This window comes from Gymnoscopelus microlampas (assembly GCF_963454915.1).
Source record: "Gymnoscopelus microlampas genome assembly, chromosome: 12".
NCBI lineage: Eukaryota > Metazoa > Chordata > Actinopteri > Myctophiformes > Myctophidae > Gymnoscopelus > Gymnoscopelus microlampas.
Window position 1 is genome coordinate 36,816,937 of NC_139949.1, and position 26,392 is coordinate 36,843,328.

Genomic DNA, 26,392 nt, shown 5'->3' on the forward strand with positions numbered 1-26,392 from the left:
AAATCTCCATGAATTCAAGGCTTCATGGGGTGTGTAATAGATAGAAAATAAGATTTTTTTTGGGTGAACTACTCCTTTAAGAGAGACAACATGTCAATTGTAAGTTTATCTGGAAAAGAGGGTGGTTTTGGTTCAACAAAAATCTTGCTACTGAAGTGGAATGCAAAATGTCCCTGTTCTTTTATAGGAACTTTGATAGCACAGACAAGATCGCCTGGTGGCTTTTATTTAATTGCTGTGAAATCAATGCATCAGTACAGAACGACTAGTATGTTTGAGTCAAAGCCAAATTAGATGCATATCTTATTTTTGGAATTGATTTATCCTAGGTTTGGACTTGGCTAAAACCACGCCAGTGAAACCGTCCCTAAGGTAGGAAGTTTCCTTACTCAGCTTTATCAACTAGTACATTGTGCATACATAAATGCTACTATTAATGAAGAAGCAAGTGCAAAGCAAGTTTCAGTGCAAGACACGATATAACATCAACCATCTATCTACCTTTTCCTACTGTTCCACAGCCCTCATTGACCCGTGGCAGATCATGGCAAGCTCCACTGAAGACAACAGATCTATACTTTTTTGGTCACAATTTAAACAATGTAAACCTCCAGGTTAAAAGCATACACATTTTAATTAAACCTGCAGCACAGCTAGCCATGGTTCACATGACGCTTGTATACAAGCGTCATGGTGCCGAGTCCCCCTGGTCTAAAGTTGTGTTCGATTCTTTCACATTGCCATCTCTCACATAAACATAAACGTTCAGATTTCAAATATAAAGTGCTTACCACCGAGCCACGGATGTTACAAGGCGATGCGACCCGCGATAAGTAGCTGTATCTCCCGTATTGTTCAATAAAAAGCATTTTAATCCGATCGCCGGCCATTTTCTTTTTCTTTTTTTTTTGTAATGTATCAGAGTGCATGCTTTTTATTGAACAATACGGGAGATACGGGTACTTATCGCGGGTCGCATCGCCTTGTAACATCCGTGGCTCGGTGGTAAGCACTTTATATTTGAAATCTGAACGTTTATGTTTATGTGAGAGATGGCAATGTGAAAAAATCGAACACAACTTTAGACCAGGGGGACTCGGCACCATGACTGTCATGGTATGACAGTCATGTTTCAGGGCTACAGCACAGCTTGCCCACTATATCTGCCACTGGTGAAGGAGGTTAGACCAAGCACAAAATGTTGTACTCCTATACCATCTTTGTTAGCTTCACTTGCTAAGCTAAGCATAAAAGTCCAATACAACCATATATCTGATGCTAAGATAAAGAGTGAGCCATTCGATCTAGCTCAAGGCTACATTGCAACTTTTATTTTCTTTCTTTGTAGAGGAGTCTGTCACTGCTGCCTTAAAGGCCTCATGCCATCTACGTAATTTTAAATCTAACCTCTCAAGTGTCATTTTGACCAGTCTTCGTTTTTCAAGTCTTTTACACAGTATATCGACCCACAGAAGCATTGCACATGGGTCTGAGTTTGCGTTTGTTAGAATGTTTTGCAATAATTTAAAGCCATCCCAAATGCCATAAGCCAAGTTCATATCAAGTCCGCGTCCATGCAGCATTAATTTAATCTCCGCAGGCCAGCAATACATTTTGTCAACATTATTATTTGTCAAAATCAGTTTGTTCCCCGTTAGCACTGGGCGCATGTAGAATGTTATTCCTTTTTGTCAGCGTAGTAGAGGTTTTCTGTCCAGGGAGCACCAAAGCAGGCCAGGGGAGACTGGCATGGGTCATGCCTCAGGAAGAGTCCCTTTTTGGGTATGACAAGAGTGGGGGGTCTGGGTCAGGCATGGTTGCAGCTCCAGGAGACCATATCACTCCCGCAGTTTATGGGTAAGATTATTACTGGGGTTGAATGCTGATGCACAAAGGTGTGTGTGTGTGTGTGTGTGTGTGTGTGTGTGTGTGTGTGTGTGTGTGTGTGTGTGTGTGTGTGTGTGTGTGTGTGTGTGTGTGTGTGTGTGTGTGTGTGTGTGTGTGTGTGTGTGTGTGTGTGTGTGCGCGTGCGCGTGTGCGTGTGTGTGTGTGTCTGCGCGCACTGGACGTGCATTGTGTGCCCATGCAGTTTACACAGGGGGAATTCAAGACAGGTCTGTGTTGATTTCTAATAAGCAAATCGGTAACTAGGGGTAAAGTGCTGATCTACAAGCCGGGTGCAAGTGAGTTTGGGGACTAAAGTCATTCAGTCTATCCTGATACGAAGGCTGCGGGCTCCACGTTGTTGTTCTGTCCATCCTCGATAGCCTTATTCTTCTCTGTCAAGGACAACTCAGAGGACTTGGGCTCCACCACCACTTTATTTGACCTGCAGGGAAGAGAACATCTTTTATATCCATTGAACAAAGTGTCCTCCAAAACAAGTTTGTGACTATGTCTTTGCTGTCTTTCCAATTAACCACTTAAACACTTGAACCCTAGCTTCCCTGTTCTGGGTCAGAACATTCGGCGAGAAAAGTAGATCTACAAGCTCACATCGAGCCGCGTGGCGATGCGTGCCGCGTGGCGATGCGTGCCGCGTTGCGACGCATTTCTTTTTGCAAAAGGAAAAGGAGCTGACCGTTATAGAGATCTGGGGGACTCAGTCAACTAAGTATATAGGGTGAAAGTGGTTAAACCCTATATACTTAAGTCGCTCAGGGGTCTATATTTGGTCCCCACTTAACTCTACACCAAATCTCTTGAGCGAAAACAGATAATCTGCAAAGCTCACAACAAATCACAACGCAACGCCATATTATAACATGTCCAGGATAGGGAAACTAGGGTCCATTCATGTGGTTAAAGTGAGTTGTTTATGAAAGACGGTTGGATGTACTACTGACAGGGAGGGGGGATGAAATGTGGTCCTCACTTTTCTCTATTGAAGACAAGGAAGTCTCTCTCAACGTTTTCTAGGCGTTGCTGCAGCTGACCGTTCTGAGAACACAAAAACACAGACAGAAAAACTATGTCAGTCAGTTATAATACAACAATAGTCGGAATTACAATAATAGACACTGATAATTAAGTGAAACAAATGCACAGGAAACTTTTCATAGCATATACAACCCTGTACGCCTGTAATATACTAATATACTTACCAAAGTGCTAACCAATGATTACAAAGTGCTTTACAATAGCAAGACAACATACATACAGCCGTAAGGAAAAGAACAACTATAGAGAGTAAAAAGCTAATGTTAAAAAAATAAAATATGAATCAAGGCAAACTTGAAAAGCGATTCACGGAAATAAGCATGGATAAAAGAGGCAATAAAAACAATGAAAAGGCCTTGATATAAAAGATGTTTTAAAAGATGACACTGACTTTGTTAGCCTTAGATCCTCAGGTAAAGCAGATCCAGAGCCTAGGTGCCTGGGCCGCAAAAGCCTGATCACCAGCATGATGAGGCGAGTTTTAAGAACAACCAAGACAGCCTTTTCTGAGAATCTATTGTTATAATACAGTACAGGGACAGACAGTACCAGACCAGTTTGTGTAAACACATTCTTCATTCAGTATTCCACTACTGCAGTGCAGTATGTGCATTCAATGGCAAACAGCACTGGAACAATGATGAGAAAAGTAGCAAGGTACTGGTCCAGTGCACCACAACGTTGTGTATTGGTCCAGTGCACCACACAGTTGTTATAATGAAAAAGATACATCATATTTCCATTAACTTGTGGATGTAGGCAACAAGTTGGCCTAGCTAAAGCAACTTCTTCTAGAATAAAATCTTTGTACAGAATTGGCTATATCATTTTACTTTTTTTTTTGTAGACCTTATTATCCCGTGGAGGAAATTCAGTTACAGCTTCACCCAGCTGACGGCTGCTCAGATGGCCATGATGTGCACTCATCGGGGGAGCATTTAGGGTAAGTGTCTTGCTCATGTATTACTGATTTTTTTGGATTATCTGATGGCCTCTCTATCTGCTAAGCTACCACAGCCCCTTCAGTAAGGCCTTTGTTCACATTCATACACCTACGTACAGGGGTCTTCAAAAGGGGGTCCGGGACCTCTAGGGGGTCCTCAGAGTTACTACAGGGGGTCCGCCAAATATTTGTGTGATGGGGAACATTAGCCGACAACAGCAGATAAGCTCACAGCGCTCACATCGGCTATTTTCGGATAGTGTAGAGGGAAAAAGTGCAGACCAAGTACAGAGCCAATGGTCAAATTGACTAAATATTGAGGGTTTAAAAAGTTTACTATCTGAAAATACACAGAAGCCAACTATCAATGAAATCTATGGAAATGTTTAAATTGCAACACAATTTTATACAATATGTATAATCTCTCAGTTAAGGGGTCCTTGGGCTGAAAAAACGTTGAAGACCTCAGCCTAAGTACATCACAGCTTAGGAGCTACACAGTGCTGCAACAGCTGCTTAACGGGTTTGCATACTGTGTTAACAGCCTGGGGGGGGGGGACAGCAGGTGTCGTGGGGGAGTGGATATTGCCGCTGCGGGGAGTCGAAATAAATGTTGACTCGTGGTGCATCTACTCCTTTAATGTTTAGAGGACACTTAATCCCTCGATATCTGCACCACATATATTATTTTAGCCCTCTTGATCATGTGAGTGCCACTCTGTCACAACCCACAGCCTCAATGTCACCAGCAAAGCAGTCTGACGATGAAGTGAGGAGAGACCTTATTGAGATAAATCATCATCCTGACAGTGATCTCCACGGTATAGAGAAGAAAGTGTGTGTGTGTGTGTGTGTGTGTGCGTGCGTGTGTGCGTGCGTGCGTGCGTGCGTGCGTGCGTGCGTGCGTGCGTGCGTGCGTGCGTGCGTGCGTGCGTGCGTGCGTATGTGTGAGAAAGAGACGCTGAACAAGTGCATAAGAGGGAGAGGAGAACACACGTATTCATTGGTTTCGTCCTTAGGCGCACGCACGCACGCACGCACGCACGCACGCACGCACGCGCACACACACACACACACACACACACACACACACACACACACACACACACACACACACACACACACACACACACACACACACACACACACACACACACACACACAGTCTCTCTGTCTGTAAGGGAACTGTCAAGTGATGATGGGTCATAGTTTTCTCAGATGAGTCTGGAAAGCATCATAACTGGGCCAGCCGACTCATTCACATTCACATGCTTTATGGTTGGAAAACTGAAAGAAAGATGGAGGTGATGCGATTGATTTCCCCAGATTATTTAAGATAATATGGTGTTCATGTGGCACTTCCTGGCGGGAAACTTTCTGTTTCTCAACCAGTGTTCCATGGACCATGGCGTACAGTAATTGCATGTAATTATGGCGTTTTTTTTTTAATGTATTTCATAAGCCCATCAAATATAAGACCAACTTTTAATGAATAGGCGTAGTGTGGGGAAAAAAGCTTTAAATGAAATAATGACTGTTAAGGGCTTGATATACTTTGTTGCACGTGCTGTCATGCACCAAAAATAGCAGATGTGCAAGCTCACAGTGCTAGAGGTCCAGAGCTTCAATAAGGTTGAGAGCCACTGGTGCAAACCGTATATCCAACGCCACATGAAAACACTGTCAGTCTGATCACACAGCAGAGGAGAGTGGTGCAGGTGCTGCCACAGTGGGAGGGGGTGAGGGCAGGTAAAGAGAGAGAGAGAGAGAGAGAGAGAGAGAGAGAGAGAGCATTCACATGAGACCAGTGTTTGGCAAGTTACTACAGTAGTTAATAAACTTAGGAACAAAGGGGTTCAACCGCGCCTCAAGCCAACTTCAGGCTGATCCGGTGCATCTCAGGATCGGTACTGTAGCATTAAGAAGGAAGGCACTGGAGCATCTCAGACAGTTAAAGGCTTTTTAATACCAGGGTGCAAGTAATAAAGAGTGTGACGTTTTGATGTCAATACATCTTCGTCAGGTCATTACTTTACTTATTACGTGGTATCAAAAGCAATTAGTTATGTCATTATATTACCTTTGCTTCCCCACCCAACCTGTTTAGATCCTTTTAGAAGTGAATCTACAGTACTTTACCGGAATGCACTTACTTGGATTAGTAACTGTAATATGATTACTGTTCTGGCGATTGTAATCGCTTACACAACTCATTACTGGTGAAAGTAATAATATTACAGTAATATATTACTTAGTAATAAGTTACAGCCCAACACTGCATGAGACTGACAGAGAGAGGAGACAAACAGAAACAATTCATGTGTTCTTTCGAGAGAGACAAAGAGAGCAAAATAAGAACATGAGAGTGTGTGTGTGTGTGTGTGTGTGTGTGTGTGTGTGTGTGTGTGTGTGTGTGTGTGTGTGTGTGTGTGTGTGTGTGTGTGTGTGTGTGTGTGTGTGTGTGTGTGATACTGCACATGAATGTGCGCAACAGGGAATTTGTGATTATGCTGGAGATCAAGAGAGAAAGGCTGTGTTCTTTGTGTGTGTGGGCGACACAGTAGAAAGGAAGGGTAGGCAGACAAACCCAGAGGCAGGTCTGGCAGGGGGAACGTTGGCGTGTTGGTAGATGAGATACAGTTATGACAGCAACATCACTCAGCTACCAGCACTTTGACATATTACTCTCCTATATTCTCTAAGATCTAGAGGCGTTATAGTGCGTGATAACAGAAACAACACCTTATGTCGCTCTATGAACCTGAAACCTGCCCTTCTGTTTAAAAGACCACAGTGGTTTTCTGAAGATCTCTAGCTGCGTAGTTATATTGGTACTCAAATCGACAGGGTTACTGATTATAAAGTAAATACCTGGGCATCTGGGTTGTATTTTATAAAAACAATGTATATTGTATTGGAATAATGTTTGCTTTCCAATGGCTATCAGAAAAAGATGTGTTGAATGCGTCTTTCTGCCTTGGATTATGGAGACATTATTTACAAAAATGTCTTAAAGGTTTCATGACATTCAGTTTTACAACACATTAAAAAGTAAAAAAAAAAATCCACTCCAGTGATCCATGGCAGGTTTTTTCTCTCTGATTTCTAAAGCCTTTTCAACTGCAATGAAAGAAAAAAAATCTTTGCCTGCGGGTGTCGCTGTTGAGGGATTTTGCCTGTCAATCATCGCTTCTGCTCCGCCCCGCCCCCCCCCCCCCCCCCCCCCCCCAAAAAAAAGGGCCTTGCTAAACACATACGTAATGCAGACTGTGTGCTTAACCGGGTGATCAAAAAATGAATCACGGAGATGAATTAATTCAAGATGTTGAGTCTTGGGAAGAATATCAAGCATTTCCATTGAATTTGCTTAAAAACAGGAAGGCGTGGTGCGACTGCACCTTGCACAGAGAAGTTGAGAATTATTTTAACATTCATGCACGTCTGAAAACCGCTAAACAAACAAAGAAGTGCAGGTAGAACCAATCCAATAAGAAGCCAGTCAACATTTTTGCTTGTTTTTATTCCCTATTGTACAACCTTGATATACTTGTTATAATGGCTATATAAGTGTGCACTAAAAGTAGCATTTAAGCTATATTTTAATCAAGGGACAACTGAAGAAACCCGAACCCTCATTGACTGGCAGGTGGCCAGTGAGAGCCTTTTAATCGGCAGGCGAAATTCATCATAAACTGGATGGGAGTATTGATTTTGAATGCTTGTTGGAGCCAGGGATTTGGGCACTCTCCATCCATAATGATTACTATCGTATTAAAGTGGCATTGTGTCACTCTTTGTTTATGTTTTTGTTTTGTCCAGGGGACTTACCACTGCTGGCCTGGCAATAACTGCCAAACAGGCCAAAAAGCGGAACAATTTAAAACACAGACAAGGTAATCTGCCTGTTTTGCTAATTTGTATTATGTACTGTGAAAGCCTTCCTGAGATTCCTTTTAAAGAAAAACTTAACTTTAGTTTGCCTGGCCATATATGCAGATTCAGGAGACCTTGATATAAAGTGTGCTTTGGGACTGTTAATGGTCAAAGAATGCGTTTGACAGTGTAGTAATTATTACCCTCAGGAGCTTAGAGACTTACCCACAGGCAAAGGGGTAGAGACCGGTGACACTGCTGCCACCTGGCAGTGGTACAATGTAATGGAAGGAGGATTAGTCCCCCCCTGGTTGTTGCAGAAAACCTGACTGCCACTACAGTTGTGGCATGGTCAATGGAGCAAGATGACCCGAATGATGTAACGTGAAAGACACAAATGACGGGTGTAACCCTGCGAATGGTACGATTGACAAACGTCACACGTGAATGACGCAAAATGAGTGAATGTTGCGAAAAAGTGTGGTACATATGGAGCAGGCACTGTACTAGTAGTTAAGGGGGAAACATGTTTTATTTCCAGGTGCACCAGCCTACTTGAAACCTTGCAAGTTGGGAACAATGCCAGTTTGAAATACATGCCCCACCCAGTTATGGAACACCCATTGTACCCGTTTTCAAAGTACCCATTGTCCCTGTCTGTCTGTCTGGTTCCCTTTTATGCCCATACTGTATATGGAGATATATGTGTCTGTCTGCCTATGTCCCTTTTATGCTCATATATGGAGTTCCCTGAGTTCTGCACAGCCCACCGATATGTCCAACTCGACAGCAGGGTCATCAGCGACGCGTATGCCGAGTTTAAGTCGTCCTTCGGACGCTTCTCGAGATACTACAGACACACACACACGCACGTACTTCACACATACTTCACATGTACTTCCATGTGCTTTTTCCCTGCAAATCTTCTAAATAAAGTCCAATCAAACGGACAGATGGACAGAAATTTTGTGTAGGGTACAGCTCCCCAATTGCACACAACTCAGGCATATTTCTTGCCGTGAGTTATGACAAGTTGCCTGGATCAATGGTGGCGATGCTGATGTACGATTGAGTGGTGATTCACCTGTCTCTTCTCGGTCTCTCACCTCAGGTCACTCGCATTTTCCTGTCACCTCATCTCTTTGCCCTCAGCCATCAGCTATCAGGCCAAGCCACTCTCTTACACTCCTGGTACTGTGCCAGTCAGTTGGCTGTTTTTGTCTGTTGATGTCAGCCTGTGTGTATTACTGTGAGAACCTGCCATTTGTTATCTGATGGTTGTTATGTAAGTAACCTTTGTGAATTATGCTGATGTAACCTTCCTGTACCTCCACAACCTTTTTTCCTCATATTATATAATACATCGATTTTTTTTGGTTTCCATTTTAGAAGTTAAGTCAAAGGCAAACGGAACAGGCTGAAACTTGGCCCCAAATTTGGAGTACAACGTCATACTGTAGATGCTAACTAACTAACATCATTCGCCTAAATATGGAGTTCCTCACGGCCTGGCTGGATAGATTGATTTGTTTTATTTGTCTACTGACTAAGTTCGCACTTTTTAAGAGTATTGGCAGATAGGTAGAGGGTAATGCCAAATGGCATTGAAATGAATGTTACAGCATTTATTGGCCAAATGCTGGTAATATAGCAATCAATTGAAAACATAAACTTTGAACAGTCTACCGTCGTCTACCCCACTGGTTTTCAACATCAGATCCAGGAACCACCAGGGTGTCCAAATTGACACTTACGGTCAGGGTCTGTAACTCAAGAGTGTATAAATGTAACCAGGGGGGCCCTTGGTGGGCCCCGGAACAGATGTTGAGAAACAGTGGCCTACTTCATAGCAGTGTTAAGTGTTTAGTCATAGTCTTTAGAATAAGTTGTAGTCATACAGTACTGTAGTCACATGAAATGTTTTAGTTTTAGTCTAGTTTTAGACTAAATATCATAACATTTAGGGTCGGTTGCACCAAAAGGGATTAAATAAAGCCTAGTTTAGGGTTAATCAAAGATTTGTTGATCTAGGATTTATTTTAATTCGAGTTGTGTTGCACCACTTAATTTTAAGCATTGCTTAACAAATCTGTGATTTAAATCCTTAACCTGTGATTAAAACGTTAAACAGTGATTAAAACTTTAAACAGTGATTATTTCATGGATTAAACTTTGTTGTGTGTCCGCCATCTTGGATTTGCGCTGTAAATAAAAAGGAATACTTCTTCTCTTGAGCCAAATATCATTAGAATTACTTTTTATTCACTTTTGAGATAATGTGGGCAGGCGTGTTATAAATATCTCCTGCAGCCAAAAATAATGGCTTTAACGAGACGCTCGCTAAAAACAACAGATATATAAACTCACAACGCGTCACTCGGTGCAGCGCGGTGGGTTTATAGATCTGCTCCCCTCGCTCATCCACGTTCATTCATTTCCTGGATAGTTTACTTTCCATCTGATATATGCTGCCATGTTTACATTTAAACCACCTGTACTGCAAGTTTAAAATTAATCCCTTACTGACATTTAAATTGGAGTTTAAAGTAGTGGTGCAACAGGATTAACATTAATCCAGGTTTACTGTGAAAATGAAAACCAAGATTAAAAGGATGGTTTAAAACTAAACCTGGTTAGTGGAAACTAGGTTTAAAGTTTTGTGCAACTGGATTAATAGATAAACCTTGATTTAAACCAGGTTAAAGCTTAATCCCTCTTGGTGCAACCGTTAGTCGACTAAATCTACAGTTGAGTTAGTCGACAAAAAAAATATTTTGGTGGGCCGTGATGCTGTCATAATGCGTGATTGCTACAACAAGCTGCTATTTTCATAGGGCTATATTTTCAAAGATTTGCAAAAAAAAATCATGATTTCTTAAAAATAGCAGATCTGCAAGCTCATAATGCGGCACTCGTGCCACGCTATGAGCTTGTATATCTGCTATTTTTGAATAGCCAAAGTTAAAATAATGGTTAAAGTGGTTAAAATCTAAAATGACAAATGCTTTTCCGGTCTTAACGGGTTAATTAAGAATTGGAACAACAAAATATGCTGTCCCAAAGCTCTACCCATCTGACCATTAACACGGCAGGAGGACGTGAATGCTTTTTCAGAGCATTTTCAACTGATTCAAGGCCTGATCAAGAAAAGGTTTAGAACCACAGCTTTACATGAACATTATCGGCTGCCGTGTTCAGTGGTCACTGGTCAGATCATGGGTGGGCCGTGAACACTTTCAAGACTTTCAAGTGGGCCCTTTCAAGTGGGCCCTGATGATTGATATCTCCAATAACTTTTAATGAAGATATAGGTGATTTATTTTTCATTTGGAGTGGTAATGTCACAGACTTAAAACAACCATATGGCTAAATGAATTCAAGAATGGAATCCAAAAGGGGGATCTCTGATAATGACTTCAAAGAATTTGGAACTTGCAGAGAGTGCTAGACAGGACAGACAATACAGGGCACAACAACCACCAAACATTTAAGGGCTACACCCACAGAGTGAAGATCATCGGACATGCAGCCCATTGGCTGCACAAGCAATCCCAAACCCCAAAGACACTCCCATCACCATCACATTAGACCCACCCCAATCCCATTCACAAAATACACATTTCTCGGTCATGGCATGAAAAAAGGGAAAGGATATTAGTGTGTGTTATAAAAACACACAGTGAGAATAAAGGTAAGAGTATAAAACACACATTTCCTCTGCTATTCAGAGCTTTATTTAGTGATGCCATGACCCAGAAAAAATGATGTATTTTGTAATGGAATTGGGGTGGGTCTAACATGATGGTGATGGGAGTGTCTTTGGGGTTTGGGATTGCTTGTGCAGCCAATGGGCTGCATGTCCGATGACCTTCACTCTGTGGGTGTAGCCCCTAAATGTTTGGTGGTTTTTGTGCCCTGTATTGTCTGTCTTGGTGAAGGTATAACGACCGAAACGTCGAATAAAGTATTTTAAAATGTTTTGCAAGTTACTTCCAGACAGTGTGCGGGTCCTCTTCTTTGATGTCATAATCAGAGATCCCCTTTTGAACATTATGCACTTTTTGTCCTACGCACCTGTCACCAACCTTTGAGGTGTGCACTGTGCATCGGCCTTCTTCTAAAAAGAATGGAATCCATAAAACATACATTGTCTCGTGATCTTGAACCAGTGAGCAATGGCCATCGGCATTCTTGTGTTTCTTTTTTTGCCCATGGCTGACCGGCCCATAGAGCAGAGATAGATCGACCCACTGGTTTGTTTCTCGCATACTCATTACTTATTGAAACAAAATCTTTGTATTTATTTATTTTAGCTTTAGTAAAATGTAGCCTGTTTCATAATGAAAAACCCCTCTCCTGAAAATGTTGTAATTTCTTTAAGGTCAAAATGACAAAAGTGCACCACAGGAGGCTGGTGAGGGCAGGCCACAGAATCTCATAGGTCACCAAATGCAGTGTAACACTGCTGGCCACCATGATCTGAGAAATAGTCTGATAGTTAATGTTGGAGTTAATGTCCTTGCTATGCCAAAACCTGTACATAAATTGCATTGGGATAACAGAAAAGAAAGGAAAGAGAAGGAGAGATGGCAGCTAGGGGCTTTAGACCCAAATGAAAAATGTAACAACCAAACTTTCTGCTCAGAAAGCTGCTCCCAGTCACAAGGCTAACATTACAGCCAACATTAAGTAGCTAGCTGAGGACATTGCGCTGAGGATGTTTAACTGTGGCAAGAGGAGAGAGAGCCCCTTCACTAAACTGAAAATAATGAAGACCTTTTTTAACTCCATAATGAGTCGGGAGCTCCATCGAGTGTGAAATGGCTAAACAGATGGATTTTAAAGACATTACAAAGGACTTGAACCCAGAGAGACTAGGAAGACGGCTGCATAAAAGGCAAAGATGAAGCCAGAAGGTAAGAAATTGCATTTTCTTCTAATGTGTGGAGTAATCAGATCTGTGTTGACCTTTCTGCTCTGTCTGTATAGGCCTATGTAGCCAGTAACCACCATCACTGAGTAAGACTCGCTCAGTTTACATGTATGTTTATGTTTAGGAGTGTGTATGCAAATGAATGGATATGAGTAAAGCAGTTTCTTTTTTTTAATACTAACTTTACTTGATTTTATTGGCAAACTGTGTTATTATTATGATACAGTCCTGCTGAGTCTGTGCTTTTTTATGTTGCACTCTACGCTGGAAAAAAAACAATTAACCTTTGGGTACAAATAAAGTACAAAGTACAAATAAAGTTGACAACAACCTTGACAGTGTCAGCTGTGTTGAGAGGCTGCAGGCACAATTACGCATAGAGAGCAGTCTGTTGACCCTTTTAGTGAATGAATTGATGCTGTAATGTAGGAATAGTGTGACCAGTGACCACAGTCTGTGATGAGCTCAAGGGATGAATAACATTACGTGAGCCAATTTTATTTTACACATCAGAAGTTTAGCAGGGCTGGATTTTGTCCCAGACTGGATGTTTGGGTGAAAAAAAGTAACTTCTTTACATACTTATGTACACAAAAGATAGAAAGATGTTTCAACAATTCAGCAGTTATCATTCACCAGCTTTAAAAAGGAAATCTAGCACATACAGTAGTCAACTACTGAGGATTAAATCTATTTTTGATTCTGACGGTTATTTTAAAGTGAGGGGATATGAGGATACATTACTAGTCAATATTATTAAGGTAGGCTATGCCAAGTTCAGTGATCTGATCTACTCAAACCTTGTTCTAGAGACATTCTTCTTGCACTGGTGTCTGTCTACCTATAGTCCTATAGCTAAGCCAGTTACATACAGGGTTTCATTTGTCAAAAAAGTAATTCATGTTGGGGAAACAGCATGAGCATGTGTTCACAGCATCTGTGAACAAAAGTGTTCCAATAGTAATCATAATGTGAAATCATCAGTGGCTCGGCAGTTTAATAGTCATAACCACAGCTTGAGTCAACTAAATTACATCAATAATCACGACTCAAGAAGGTGTATTTGTCACTTCTCACACTGGTACAAGCTGCAAAACGCAAGTGTGTGAGGTCTGAAAAGGACTGTGCAGAATAACAAAGAAATATACGTGTGGATACTGTATCTATATTTACCCATGGCCTACCTGGATCTGTTATTGGAGAATTGCCAATGCACATGCATCTTGCCTGAAGCATCCGTGTGGCTATAAATTGTCAATTTGGAATGCTATCCTTACCCGTTTAATGACAACATTGCAGATTCAGCACCAAATATTTTGCGAATCGTGAGTTGACGGACCCCAGGAAGAATAGCCATGCTTAGGCAAGTACTAATGGGGATCCATAATAAAGTATAGTAGTAAGTATAGTAAAGTATAGTATAAAGTAAAAGTTGAGCAAAGTGTATCCTATTTTCTATTTGTTTTGGCAAGACTGAACATATATTAGATTAAAAGCATTTTCCAGTCTTGGAATTTTCGTAGGCTACCTGTTGCCAATTCTCCACCTCTGTCTCTCTTTGTCTCCCCTCTCTCTGATGGTTTTAAAGGAGAGTTCAGATGTTAATTGCTACTTCTGTTAGATTAAACTTTCCATTCATTTTGATGAACCTAGAGGAAGTGCTGAGCTGGATGGAAGCCCAAGAGGGACACACACTTCCAAATGTCCTTCAAGGGTACAGGCTTAAGAAGCCAGCAGCTTGTGTTGATTAAAGCTCGACTGATATATCAGTTTGGCCGATATATCGGTAATTATTTGACATTTTTTATTACATCCGTATATTTTTTTATTCTCTATTTTAGAGTCAAAGGCAAACGGAGATGCGTCATAATTGCGCTGTGGGCGCTCCCCCCCAGCGCCCACAGCTTCCCCGTCAGGAATAGAACCCAGGACCTAGCTGTGAGGCGTGCCCCCGTATATACTTAACCTGCTAACCTCCACCACAGAAAAACTAAATCTCTCTTTTTTACTTTAAAAATATCATTTTCCACATGAGGCCTAGAATAATAGGTTTTGTTTCTGATTTTATACTGGTGGGGAAAGATAGATTTAAAAAAAAACATGGTGTGCGTAGGCAGGCAGGCACACACACACACACACACACACACACACACACACACACACACACACACACACACACACACACACACACACACACACACACACACACACACACACACACACACACACACACACACACACACACACATATATATATATTATATTATATTATATTATATTAAAGTTCATTTGAATCTGAACTTGAACCTGAAAGAAACGTGACAGTGTGCAAGGACACTGAGTGGGGGAGGGCTGTGCTTTGTTCTTACCGCATGAGTACAGACGTTCCACCACATTATCAGTGATTTAATGGAGCTAATGCTACGCTACATTATGAGCTTGGCAGACTCAGAGGAAGAGAGACGAAGGTACTCAAGAGAAAAGAGGGGCAAGATAAATGAGTGAAAAATGAATGAATGGAGGAACAGAGAGGGGGGAGGTGAAGAGTGTGTTTGAATGTTAAAACATAATGGAGGGGATGGAGTAGGAGGGGAAAGGGAGAATGGTGAAGAGGAGGATAAGAGACTAATGAAACGGAGCGAGGAACATTAAAATGAAAAAGATTAGGTGGGAAAGGCAAGTTTATTTGTATAGCAAATTTCAATAACTATAGAGCAGGAATGCCCAACCAGTCGACCAGCAGACCGTGGGCTAGTTGCCAGTGGACCGCGAGATGATTTCGGATAAATGATTTTATTAATTCGGAGGGGATGACAAAAAACACTTTCGGGCGGTCCCGTGATTGGTTATTGATTGCCACACTTACCACTGCTCGATGTATATACTTCAGTATTGCATCACGAGTGTTGTTAGCTTGTAGCTCTGTTTTCACTTGCATAAATTAAGCATCAGGAAGTATGATTAATCAATAAACCAAGGAATTTATTTTAAAAGGAAGAGACGTAATTTTCTCCTGCAATTCCAGCCGGGAGATTCGTCACACTGGGTGGCAGACTCGCACTGGAAGTTCCGTGAAATAACATTGGAGCCTATGAGAGCCGGCTGGACAGCTTACGAACAAACACTATTTCTGAACGATTGAGACCTTTATAAAATACTCGGCCCAGGAAAATAAAAGAAGACATATCACACATTGTTTTCTGCTGTATTGCTTTTCGATGTGGACACTGTATAATTTTATAGAGGTATCTAAAGAGCACAAAGTATGTTTCTGAACGGCTAAAGTATCGCAAGACTGTCCCCTATTTCCTGTCTGGCAACCAAATCTTGCGATACCTCCAAGACAGAAACGATACTGGCCGCTCTTTAGATGCCTCAATAAAATTATGTGCTGTGCACATCGAAAAGCAAGTGATTAGAAAACAACCTGTGATATGTCTTCTTTTATATTCCTGAACCGATTATATGACAAAGGTCGCAATCGTTCAGAAATAATGTTTGTCCATGAGCTGGTCCAGCCGGCTCCATCCACTGCACTGTAATTCATCGATCTTCCGGTGCGAGGTTTGCCACCCATGAGTGTCATGGTGCATCCCCGGCGTCCAGCACGACTTTTCCTTTCAAAAGGTTCCTTGCAATAAATAGGGAAGGTGGGGCTGAAAATATCTGATCTACAAGCTCACAGTGCATTGCAGAGGAGAGGAGAGAGGAGAGGACTATCATTGGCGTCGGACAGAAATCTTGTCTCGATGTTATCATTTCATGTTTTATTATAAATGAATGCCCTATATTTTATACTTTGTCATATGACAGTCTCATGAAAAAGTACTGAAAATAGCCAAAACAATGTGTCGCAATGCAACATGTTCAGTGCATGCTGATCTGACATCTTTGGGCATGTCGCTGCATGGTTATTTCCTCAGTGTCACTTGTCTGGTCTTGCCCGTTCTCAGTGGCTCTTCTGGCCCTTAAAGCTTGCAAATCTCCATATATGTGCATTTGACACGGATCCTGTTGCCTGACATCAGTGCATGTTGATCTCCATAGTATGTGCATTTGACGGGCTTCCGACCCACCCGCCCATTAGGCAATTAGCATTAGGATATTGGGTCAATGAAAAGATATAAACAAGAGCCTGTGACAACTGTAAATAATAACTATATTGGATGCAACACAGCTTTTTAGTTTTTGACATACAAGGTTTCACCTGACAGTGACAAAAGTGACTAAAAGAAGGCAGCGCATCCTTGGGGGCAAATGAGAATCAATTAATCTGCATTCATTGCTTTAACAATGCTGCATGTAAACTACACCACCTCTGTCTCTCTCTGAATCGGCATCGGACCCAAAAATCGGGCATCGGTCAAGCTTTACTTTTGTGATCTTGGCTCTGGTTTACCTATATCTCTTAGACAATATGAGTCACCACACACACATTGCTGTTGAGTGTGCCATCCATCTTGATATTGGCACCAGAAGACAGTTTTTTGGCACCAGCTGGTTGATTCGATTCACCCATGAATAATAAAGTAGGACTTAAGTCCTTGGAATATCATAGTTTTTGTTCCTGGGGACAATTCACTTATTGACATTGGGCTGGGGTTACAAATTTCTGTTCCCCAAAAATGGATCTATGGGATGGGGAAGGGTGTTAATGGGTGTAATATGAATTCCAATAGTCATGCATTCTAATTCACTTAAGGTGCTCATGGATGATTGGACTGATTCCAAGTCAGGGGCCATAGTCTACACAGCAGTGCAGAATCAGCCAAATCCATGGCTGCGTCACTTCTGTTCGTATTTACTTTATTTATTTTTATATTAGGCTGCCTGGGATCATTTGTCTCCATAAGGGTAAAACATATCTACCCTGGAGACGGCCATCATTACTTATAGCGAGAGACTGTCACTTCAGCCGTAACGGACCCTTTTTACATTAGCCAAGACGATGACAGATGTTGTGTGATAGTGTGTGCACAAACAGCTATCTGCCGCCAAAACACTGCACAATTTTGGGCCAGCTCCTGCTTATTATTACTGGCTGGCACAGCCCGCGACCCGGACCACACAAACAGCGTCAGTTTTATCGGAAAAGAGCATCATTTGTTCATATGAGCTGAAGATTTGGAGAGAGCTCCAGAGTTTGAAACAATGACCGATTAACTTAGTAACGGCCCAGACCCATCGACTGGGAGCCAGGTGGCGTGTTTCAGTCGATAGGCTCTGTGATTAGCCAAGAATGTCTCTCTCGCTCTCCTGGGAAAGCGGATTCATGGTAAGGCTTCTGCCCTTGGGTAAACATGTCGAAAAGCTGACTACAGACCACTGCAACTCAGATAAGCATGCTTGCAGTTCCACAGTGGTGCATGGAAATAGATTGAACAGAGTTTAGAGGAGCAAAGGAAAGACCGGAGAAATACATGGTGGATGGAGATAAGAGTGGACTTTGATAGGGAAGTATGGACATGAATGACTGTCGAGTGTTATGAATGAATCCCGAAAGCTCACAATGTGACGCATTGTGAGTTTGTAGACATTTTTTTTTTTTTTAAACCGCAAAAAAAGGGTATTTATTGAATATAGTATATAATATAATTAAATATAAAAATATTTTTTGAAACAGAATCAAATGTTTGCAGTCATGATTCATGGTTCGGTTCCAGGCTTAATATAATAAAAATAAATATTTTCGGAAATCTCTATGTGGAAAATGTATGGGCTTTCCATCTGAGGAACCACAAAATAGCCGCCACTGCTATGCTCTACACTATAGAGTCTATAGCATTGCTACCATCTCACCCCACAGGCCTTCCTCAATGAGAACAGTTAACCTGGAACATGACTGATTAAAGACCAATACAACACTCCTCCCGGTTCGGAAAGTTGAGAGGCTCAGGACATCTGGAGGTGCAACGGGTTCAGAGGAAAAGTTCTGGGACTGGCCTGCCCTTCCGAAGCTCGGAATGACCTCAATTTGTAGATATATCACCTTCCTTTTCTGAAGAAGGGTTTTGAAGGTCGGAAGGAGTATGGACCGTGCTTAATGCCCACTAACACACTCTCAGTGGAATCACTACAGATGTTATCCAAGCTAAGCCACTTCCCATTAACATAGTACGTAGTGTGTGTGTGTGTGTGTGTGTGTGTGCGTGTGCGTGTGCGTGCGTGTGCGTGCGTGCGTGCGTGCGTGCGTGCGTGCGTGCGTGCGTGCGTGCGTGCGTGCGTGCGTGTGTGTGTGTGTGCGACTGTGTGTCATTTTACTTTACCATGGGATCAATTAACCTTGTTTTCCTCTCCACTGTGAGTAAACACCCAGAGGACCACAGCTGATTTATGTAGACAGAGTGAATGACCTGAGGGTATTCCATCACGGTAGATAAAGGAGAATCCTGGCTTATTTTTTATAAGTCTCAGGCTAATTTAAGTGAGAAGATGTTTAGATCCATTACTGTGGCTTATTGGATTCCCCACTCAGTAACCAAGGTTAACTTCTACCGTTGAACTGTCTAGCTTAATTTAGCACTGTTTCAAAATATTTCCAACAGGCAGAAAAGTAGAAGATAATGGCTCATATACATATTGCTCCTGAGCACCTTGGGGAATGATGTCTGATGAGGTCGCCCCACCTATCCCCTCTATTATGGCACTTTTCCACTGCATGGTACCGGCTCAACTCGACTCCCACTTGCTTTTGGTACTCAGGTACTTCATTTTCCACTGCAGATGTAGCTCAATATAGCTGGTCAATATACTGTAGCGCTGTCGCATCAAACTGTTGTAACTTGCAAAGTAATAAAACTACCGAATGAACCAACTGCTTCAACTGCTTTGCCCAGTTGAAACACTTAAACCCATATACTCTGTTGACCGGGGGGAATGCGTGACTTCGGAACGATCCGTACAGTTCCATCTGGAGAGTTTGTTAAGTGCCACTTTGCAGCATTATTTTTGGCAATCGACTGTTCTGGGCTACTAAATGTACTGTGTGAGTGCACACAATGCAGATTGCTCACGCCTGTTTGAGTTCACGTTGACAAGACACGGCTGAATCAAAACAGGCTTTTTCAGCACAGAATTCTTTAGCAACGATGATGGAATAACCCCTTGAAAGAAGCAGCTGGCTGATGGCGTTTTGTGACACCATACAGCAGGCATGGTGGCCATTTATTTTGATGTCGCTGAGACCTGATGGGGCACTAAAACTCGTCCGAGCCTTCTTTTATAGCACCCTGAAAGCTGTTAAAGGGCAAACTAAGAAGCAACTCGTCACCTGTAACAGGCCCAAATACAACCATGGCCCAACTGTCTTTAATGAGTAATGACGGTCACTAAAAATGGGAGAGGGACTCAAGAGAGGCAGGTGTGTGTGTGTGTGTGTGTGTGTGTGTGTGTGTGTGTGTGTGTGTGTGTGTGTGTGTGTGTGTGTGTGTGTGTGTGTGTGTGTGTGTGTGTGTGTGTGTGTGTGTGTGTGTGTGTGTGTGTGTGTGTGTGTGTGTGTGTGTGTGTGTGTGTGTGTGTGTGTGTGTGCGCGCGCGTGTGCGTGCACTCTGGTGATGACATACTGTAAGGCAAACTAACCAGAAAGCAACAAACTTCAACTGTGTTGAATATTTCAACCGCATGAGGTTTCCATGTAGCCTGGTAAACCCCCCTCCCTCCGGAAATCTCATTTGCATTAGGCTGTGAAACAAAATGTGTGTCGCAAGCTTCTTCCATTTGACAGAGTCAGGTTAGTTTCCATGACATAGATGGCTAAACAGGTGAATCCAGGTGAAATCTACCGTCATATTATGTTGATAAAAACAGCTTCAGCCACAAAAGAGGTTATGTATTGCAGATGACGAGAAACAGAAAGATAAAAGAAGGCTTATTCAAAAGGCAGTGTCCTGATATTTAGCAAGTATCAGTAGAGCGTGTACAATTGAAATCAATGGCATTTCCAAACCATATGCTATTTTACAACACAAGGTCATAAGGTACCATGTCTACCCTATACACAGTAAAATCCAGAGACCATCCATAGTTAAATTAACACTCTACATTTGACTGTGTATTTAAATTAACTGTAGGAGCCCTGCTTCGGGACTGGGATCCGGCGGGAGCCGATGCAAATATTGCAGGAGGGAGCAGTTTTTAAATACCTGCAGGGTGGGAATGGCCATTATAAAACAACAACCCTGGGGTTCCTGCTAAATCCCACACCGCACCGCAATAAAATCGGTGTGTCGTGATTTTCTTGAACACATTTATCTTATGGTTAAATGCAGAGAAGAGCGTAATTTTGAAACATTGTCCCCGACAAGTATGGGCATAATGCATCTATTTAATAACCTACTGGCAAGCAGCCAAAGTCCAGACGAGCCCACTGTGTCTCTGTCCGTGGTGCTGTAATAGCCATATCTCTCTCTCTCTCCCTCCCTCTCCCAATATCTCTCTCTCTCACACACACTCTCTCTCTCTCTCATTCTGTATTTCAGTTTGTAATGTTTTTTGGGTCCCAGGGGAAATATTATGGGATTATGCTGTACTAAACGGCACTTACATTTTTGTTGCATGCAGGAGCTGCGGTTAGAAAGGAACTGCGTAGTGGTCAGAAAGGAAACCATTGTGGGAAAACAGAAAACAGTCCAGCGCAGGGTCTACTATGAAGAATTGTATTGTATTGTCTGTATTTGAAGGTTATTAATGACATGTACCGTCTTTCAAAACAAGTGTCATTCTGTTTGATTAATTCTGATTTAGGAACCATGCATATGAATCCTAGGTTACGAACTATAGGTGCCAGACAGGTCAAGAGCACATTTTGGAACAATAATAACCTAGCACATGGCTACCTGATGCAGAGGGAGAAGACTTAACGTGATGCTGCTTAAGAGTTAGATATAGTCTTTGTTTAAAATCTGGTCATGTGATGACAGGCATTCTAGAAGTAAATCTGTTATGGAAGGCAAGGCAATAGAGATCGATTTGATAACGGAACCTTGGAAGGTGAGGTACTAATGTCTGGGGGGAAGGCTTACCTGGGGGGAGCCATCAGAGCCCTGGTCTTTGCTCTTCCTGGCAAGCCTCTTCTTCTTCTTGTGAAGTGGTTTGGTCTCTAGAATCATTTCTTCTAGCTCAAATGTAGGGTCACAGTTAAGCCTCCGCTTCTTCAGACAGACAGACAGCCAGACAGACAGACAGACAGACAGACAGACAGCCAGACAGACAGACAGACAGACAGACAGACAGACAGACAGACAGACAGACAGACAGACAGACAGAAGGGTCAAACACGGCAGCTAAAACATGTGCTACAATATATGAGAGGAAACATTTTGTCAAGCAAACTTGCTGAAATGTGAACTGTAATTTGGAAATTGATACAGTATATGGTGTGCGTTAAATTGTCAAAAAATGACATCTCACTGTATATTATGATTATCCCACTTATTACGTGGCAGTTAATTAAAACAATTATTTGATTTAATATTTATGTTATTAGCTTACAAGTTGAACTAGGTAACAAGGTAAACAGAGAAATAAAAGTGGTCTGTTACTTATTTTAGAAACGTTTTCTCCAATAGAAAGAGAACAGATGAGAATTGAGTGTTTAACAAAGCCATGTAATAATATTGTAAGTGATGATATAATTTAAAGTGATGTATCCAGGCAAAAGAAACAGCATGATCCATCAACTCTGCCAGACAACCTCAAGACAGGCTTGAGACGTGGCGGAACAAGGTTAAGAGAGCCAAAAAGGCGATGGCTGACTTCCCCCTTCATCTCGCCACATTAATAGTATGTGTGTCTGGCCCAGGGAATGAGGGGGGGAGGATAAGGACATAATTAGATTTAGAGAGACTTGTCAATTCCCCATCGATCGTCCGGTGTTTTTTCTCTGCAAGGCTGGCCTGTGACTGCAAAGGCTCTATAGCTGCAATGACTGCAGACTTTTACAGGAATTAGATCCAGTTGTTTACGTCTGTTCTTAAAATGAGACTTATGGTGTTATCCAACAACATTGTCATAATTGAGGTGTCTGAAGGGGTGATGACTGTCATTGATTTGAGTGCTCAGATTACAACACTGTTGTTGACATCTATTACAGTAATATTGTTCATCGCTCTGTTGTGAAGAATTGACCGAGCTGCTCCAGTGACAGATACTGTAATACCATGATGCTTATCATAGCACAGCCTGTATAGTGGCTCCAATAGCAATGATTATTACATCCATTGTTATCACAGTTGTATGGCTGACTAAGCTAGTCCAATGAAAGCTTTTACAGTGGTATCTATCACTGCAGTGGCTGCGTTTGAAGGTCTAATGGCAGACTCACTTCTGCTTAAATCTAGACTTGAGGGAGGCACTGATTCACTTTTGAAGTAGGATATAAAGAATGCTGCCACTGTCATTGAGTCCCACTGCGTTATTGTAACCTATCGGTGCCAGCTGTTCCCTTTGAAATGTAGCCATTGTACATTGGAACACTGTGTATCGACTGCTTGGCACTAAGGGACAGTCCGCTTCTGTGAATCTGCCAGCCAAGCAGCTGGTCTTCCTCGCATACCTAATGATGTCACTTCTTGTGTAGTGCAGCCTCTGACTCTGCCTGTTTATGGTGTTGAAACAGAAAAACCAGCACAAAAACATGCCATGTAAAGGTACAAGGCAACACAGCACAGCACAGGGGACTGTTTATGTGTATGCATGTGCATGTGTTTAGGTGTGTACTGTACATGTGTGTATGTGCCTCTACTGTACTGTACTGCATGTGTGCACATACTGTACGGGTAGTAAATGGCAAATGACCTGTTGTGGCCAGCAGGGGGCAATCTCTCCACCCTGACGAGGGGAAGCAATAGGATGGCGAAGTGTAAATAAACGTAGATACCTTGTGTTTGCTTGCTTTAAAGACCAGGTCTGTATTCATGGGAATGGGATGATGCTGATAAAAAAAACACTATTGTGATTTTACCTTTCCTGTTCTCTTATTGTTTTGATGAATTATCCTGGACATGATGTTTGGAAGACTAGTTGAGTGGAGCTGTGTTGTTTCTTAGACACTTACGTTGGGAATGAAGCCCGGCGGCAGCTGTTTGCTGAGTACCGCATCCCAGTTGACGTCGGACATGTAGTCTAGGTCCTGGAGCTCCGCTAGGCAGGAGATACGCTTCTCAATGTCTATACACAGCAGCTGCAGAAGTAACAGAAAAAAGGGATCCAATTAATCAAAAGCAGTTGAAAATCGTCATTTTATGTTATGAGAATTATGTACCTGTCAGGGATATGTAAGGAGGAGACAGAAGTTTCATAACATATGCTGGGGGTTAAAACATGAAAATCAACCAATCATGTTGAAATCAACTGTAAATGATCCTGTAAAATATTGGCAGATAGAACCTATAGCTGCTGAACTCTGTTGAGACAGGACAGGTCCTGCATTTCCACCAACTCACAGGATGATGAATACTGGAGGAACAGTGAAATATAAGGAAACTGACCAATGCCAGATTGTTGGGTCCGATGCAGATTTCGATTTTGTTAAGTGAAACATTTTCTAATCATTTTTTTTTCTAATCAAAGTTTCTATTTGAGACCATTTAATTTATATGCAAAATAAATAAACGCAAATAACTTTTTATTTAAGAACTTTGGCTCTAATAACATGATGCGTTTGTGAGCTTGTATGTTTTTTTACAATCAGGCTGTCAGGCTGCATCAGCAGCCTAGGTGCCCGGACCACTACACCATCTGGGCCACAGGTGCACATTTTGGAACAGTAATAACCTAGCCCATGGATACCTGATGCAGAGTGAGAAGACTTAAACTGATGCTGCTTAAGACTTAGATATAGTCTTTGTTTAAATTCGGGTTATGTGATGACAAGTATTCAGTAAAGTAGTAAAGAAGTAAATCTGTTATGGAAGGCAAGGCAATAGAGATCGATTTGATAACGGAACCTTGGAAGGTGAGGTATTCATTTCTGGGGGGAAGACTTACCTGGGGGGAGCCATCAGAGCCCTGGTCTCTGGTCTCGCTTAGAAAAACGTAATTATTTTTTAAGTTTCTATTTGAGGCCGCACAACTCTTAGCCTCGATGCAGAAAGTTTAATGAAATGAAACCAACGTTTCGACAAATATAGTCTTCCTCAGGGTTTTTTGAGTCAACATTATTATCTGCCGTGGCCAGCACCTCATCAACACAGGTGTGCGCTCCATACTCTGCGTTTGCCTTACAAGTTTCTATTTGAGACCATATCATTTTATATGCAAAGTAAATAAACGCAAATAACTTTTTATTTAAGATCTTCGGCCCTAATAACGTGTTTCTGAGCTTGTATATCAGCTGTTTTCAAAACGTTTGAAAATGTTTGCCTAAAATGACAAAATAGGGATGCCAGGATGAAAGTGGTATCGGCAACCGATATCGATATTGTAAAAAAATATATATATCGATCTGGTTCTGGGAAGGAGGAGAGGAGGATGAGAAGGAGGAGTGAAATGGCTTGGGGAAGAAAGGATGACAGCAGCAGGTTGATGAGTGGGAGGGTCGGGCATATAAACACGCAAAGAGTAGTCAAGGAGAATAAATATCGGAGCAACAGAGGTCGAACGGAGAGGTAAGGGGAAGAGTCGTGCATTAAGAGAGGATGGAAAAGGGAGAGATATGAAGCATATAGCCCCCCTTACACTTTCCCTCTGTTTGCCCCCTCCACACACACACCCTCTCTTCCACTCTAATAAGCTCTATGACACACACACACACACACACACACACACACACACACACACGTACACACACGTACACACACGCACGTACGTACGCACACACACACACACACACACACACACACACACACACACACACACACACACACACACACACACACACACACGCTTCCTCTCTCATGCACGCCACTGGAATGCCAATGAGGGACATGCAGTCTGTGAGCACGAGGCAATGCAACAGTTTGACTGCAGTGGTTTGCTGCCAGTGCAGAGCCGAGAGACGCAACTTGCGCTCGCAGTTTATCTCTAAGCTTCTCTTCTTCCCTGTAAAGTCCTGTCCCCTGCAGGATGTTTCCACATGCCTGGGAGGGGTTTGATTGATTGAATGCTTTATTGACGAAGGTCCTGGACATTCAGCTGTACTCCAAGCCAATCACCTCCCTATTGCAACTCACTCAAAGCCTTACAACTGATACAGAATGCTGCAGCACGCCTGACCTTCAACCTCCCTAACTTCTCACATAGCTGCCCCCCTCTGCATTCACCAGCTTCCACTTGCTGCCTGCTTCCAATTCAAAACACCTACAAGGCAGTCAAGGGCATGGCACCAATTAGCTTCAGGACATGATCCATCCCTACACCCAACTCACCTCTTCAGAATCTACCTCACTCCCAGAACTTCTCATTCCTCTCATTTCTTGTTGCCTATTTTTGATAGTTATGCTAGTAATACTATGCAGATGTTGGTTACTTGTACACATAAACTATATCTCTGCTGTCCGGCAGAAACCAGCTAACTCCAAAATGTTCATTTTTCAGGAAGAAAAAAGAAAGAAAAAAGAACTGTAGTTAGGAGGTTTTGTTCATCATTGATAAGAACAGCTAAATGGACCTCAAGGCTCACAATGAGGTTGGAGGTCAAAAGGGGGTGGACAGTGGCGTGCACAGACATTTTGAGGGGCAGGTGCTCAAGTAAATTATACTTTTTT

At 42.2% G+C, this 26,392-nt stretch overlaps 1 protein-coding gene across 1 annotated transcript in view; it reads right to left on the bottom strand.

Annotated features, from left to right (window-relative positions):
- Positions 1–1,144: 1,144 nt before the first annotated feature.
- Positions 1,145–26,392, bottom strand: part of stk32a (serine/threonine kinase 32A) — a 115,041-nt gene continuing 89,793 nt past the window's right edge. Inside the window, exons 9-12 of the mRNA XM_084074901.1 lie at positions 23,743–23,868; positions 21,710–21,838; positions 2,876–2,940; positions 1,145–2,329 (exon numbers count right to left, since the gene is read on the bottom strand). Of these exons, the coding sequence (XP_083931027.1) occupies positions 2,212–2,329; positions 2,876–2,940; positions 21,710–21,838; positions 23,743–23,868 (438 nt within the window). The 3' untranslated portion in view covers positions 1,145–2,211. The remainder of the gene's footprint in view (positions 2,330–2,875; positions 2,941–21,709; positions 21,839–23,742; positions 23,869–26,392) is intronic.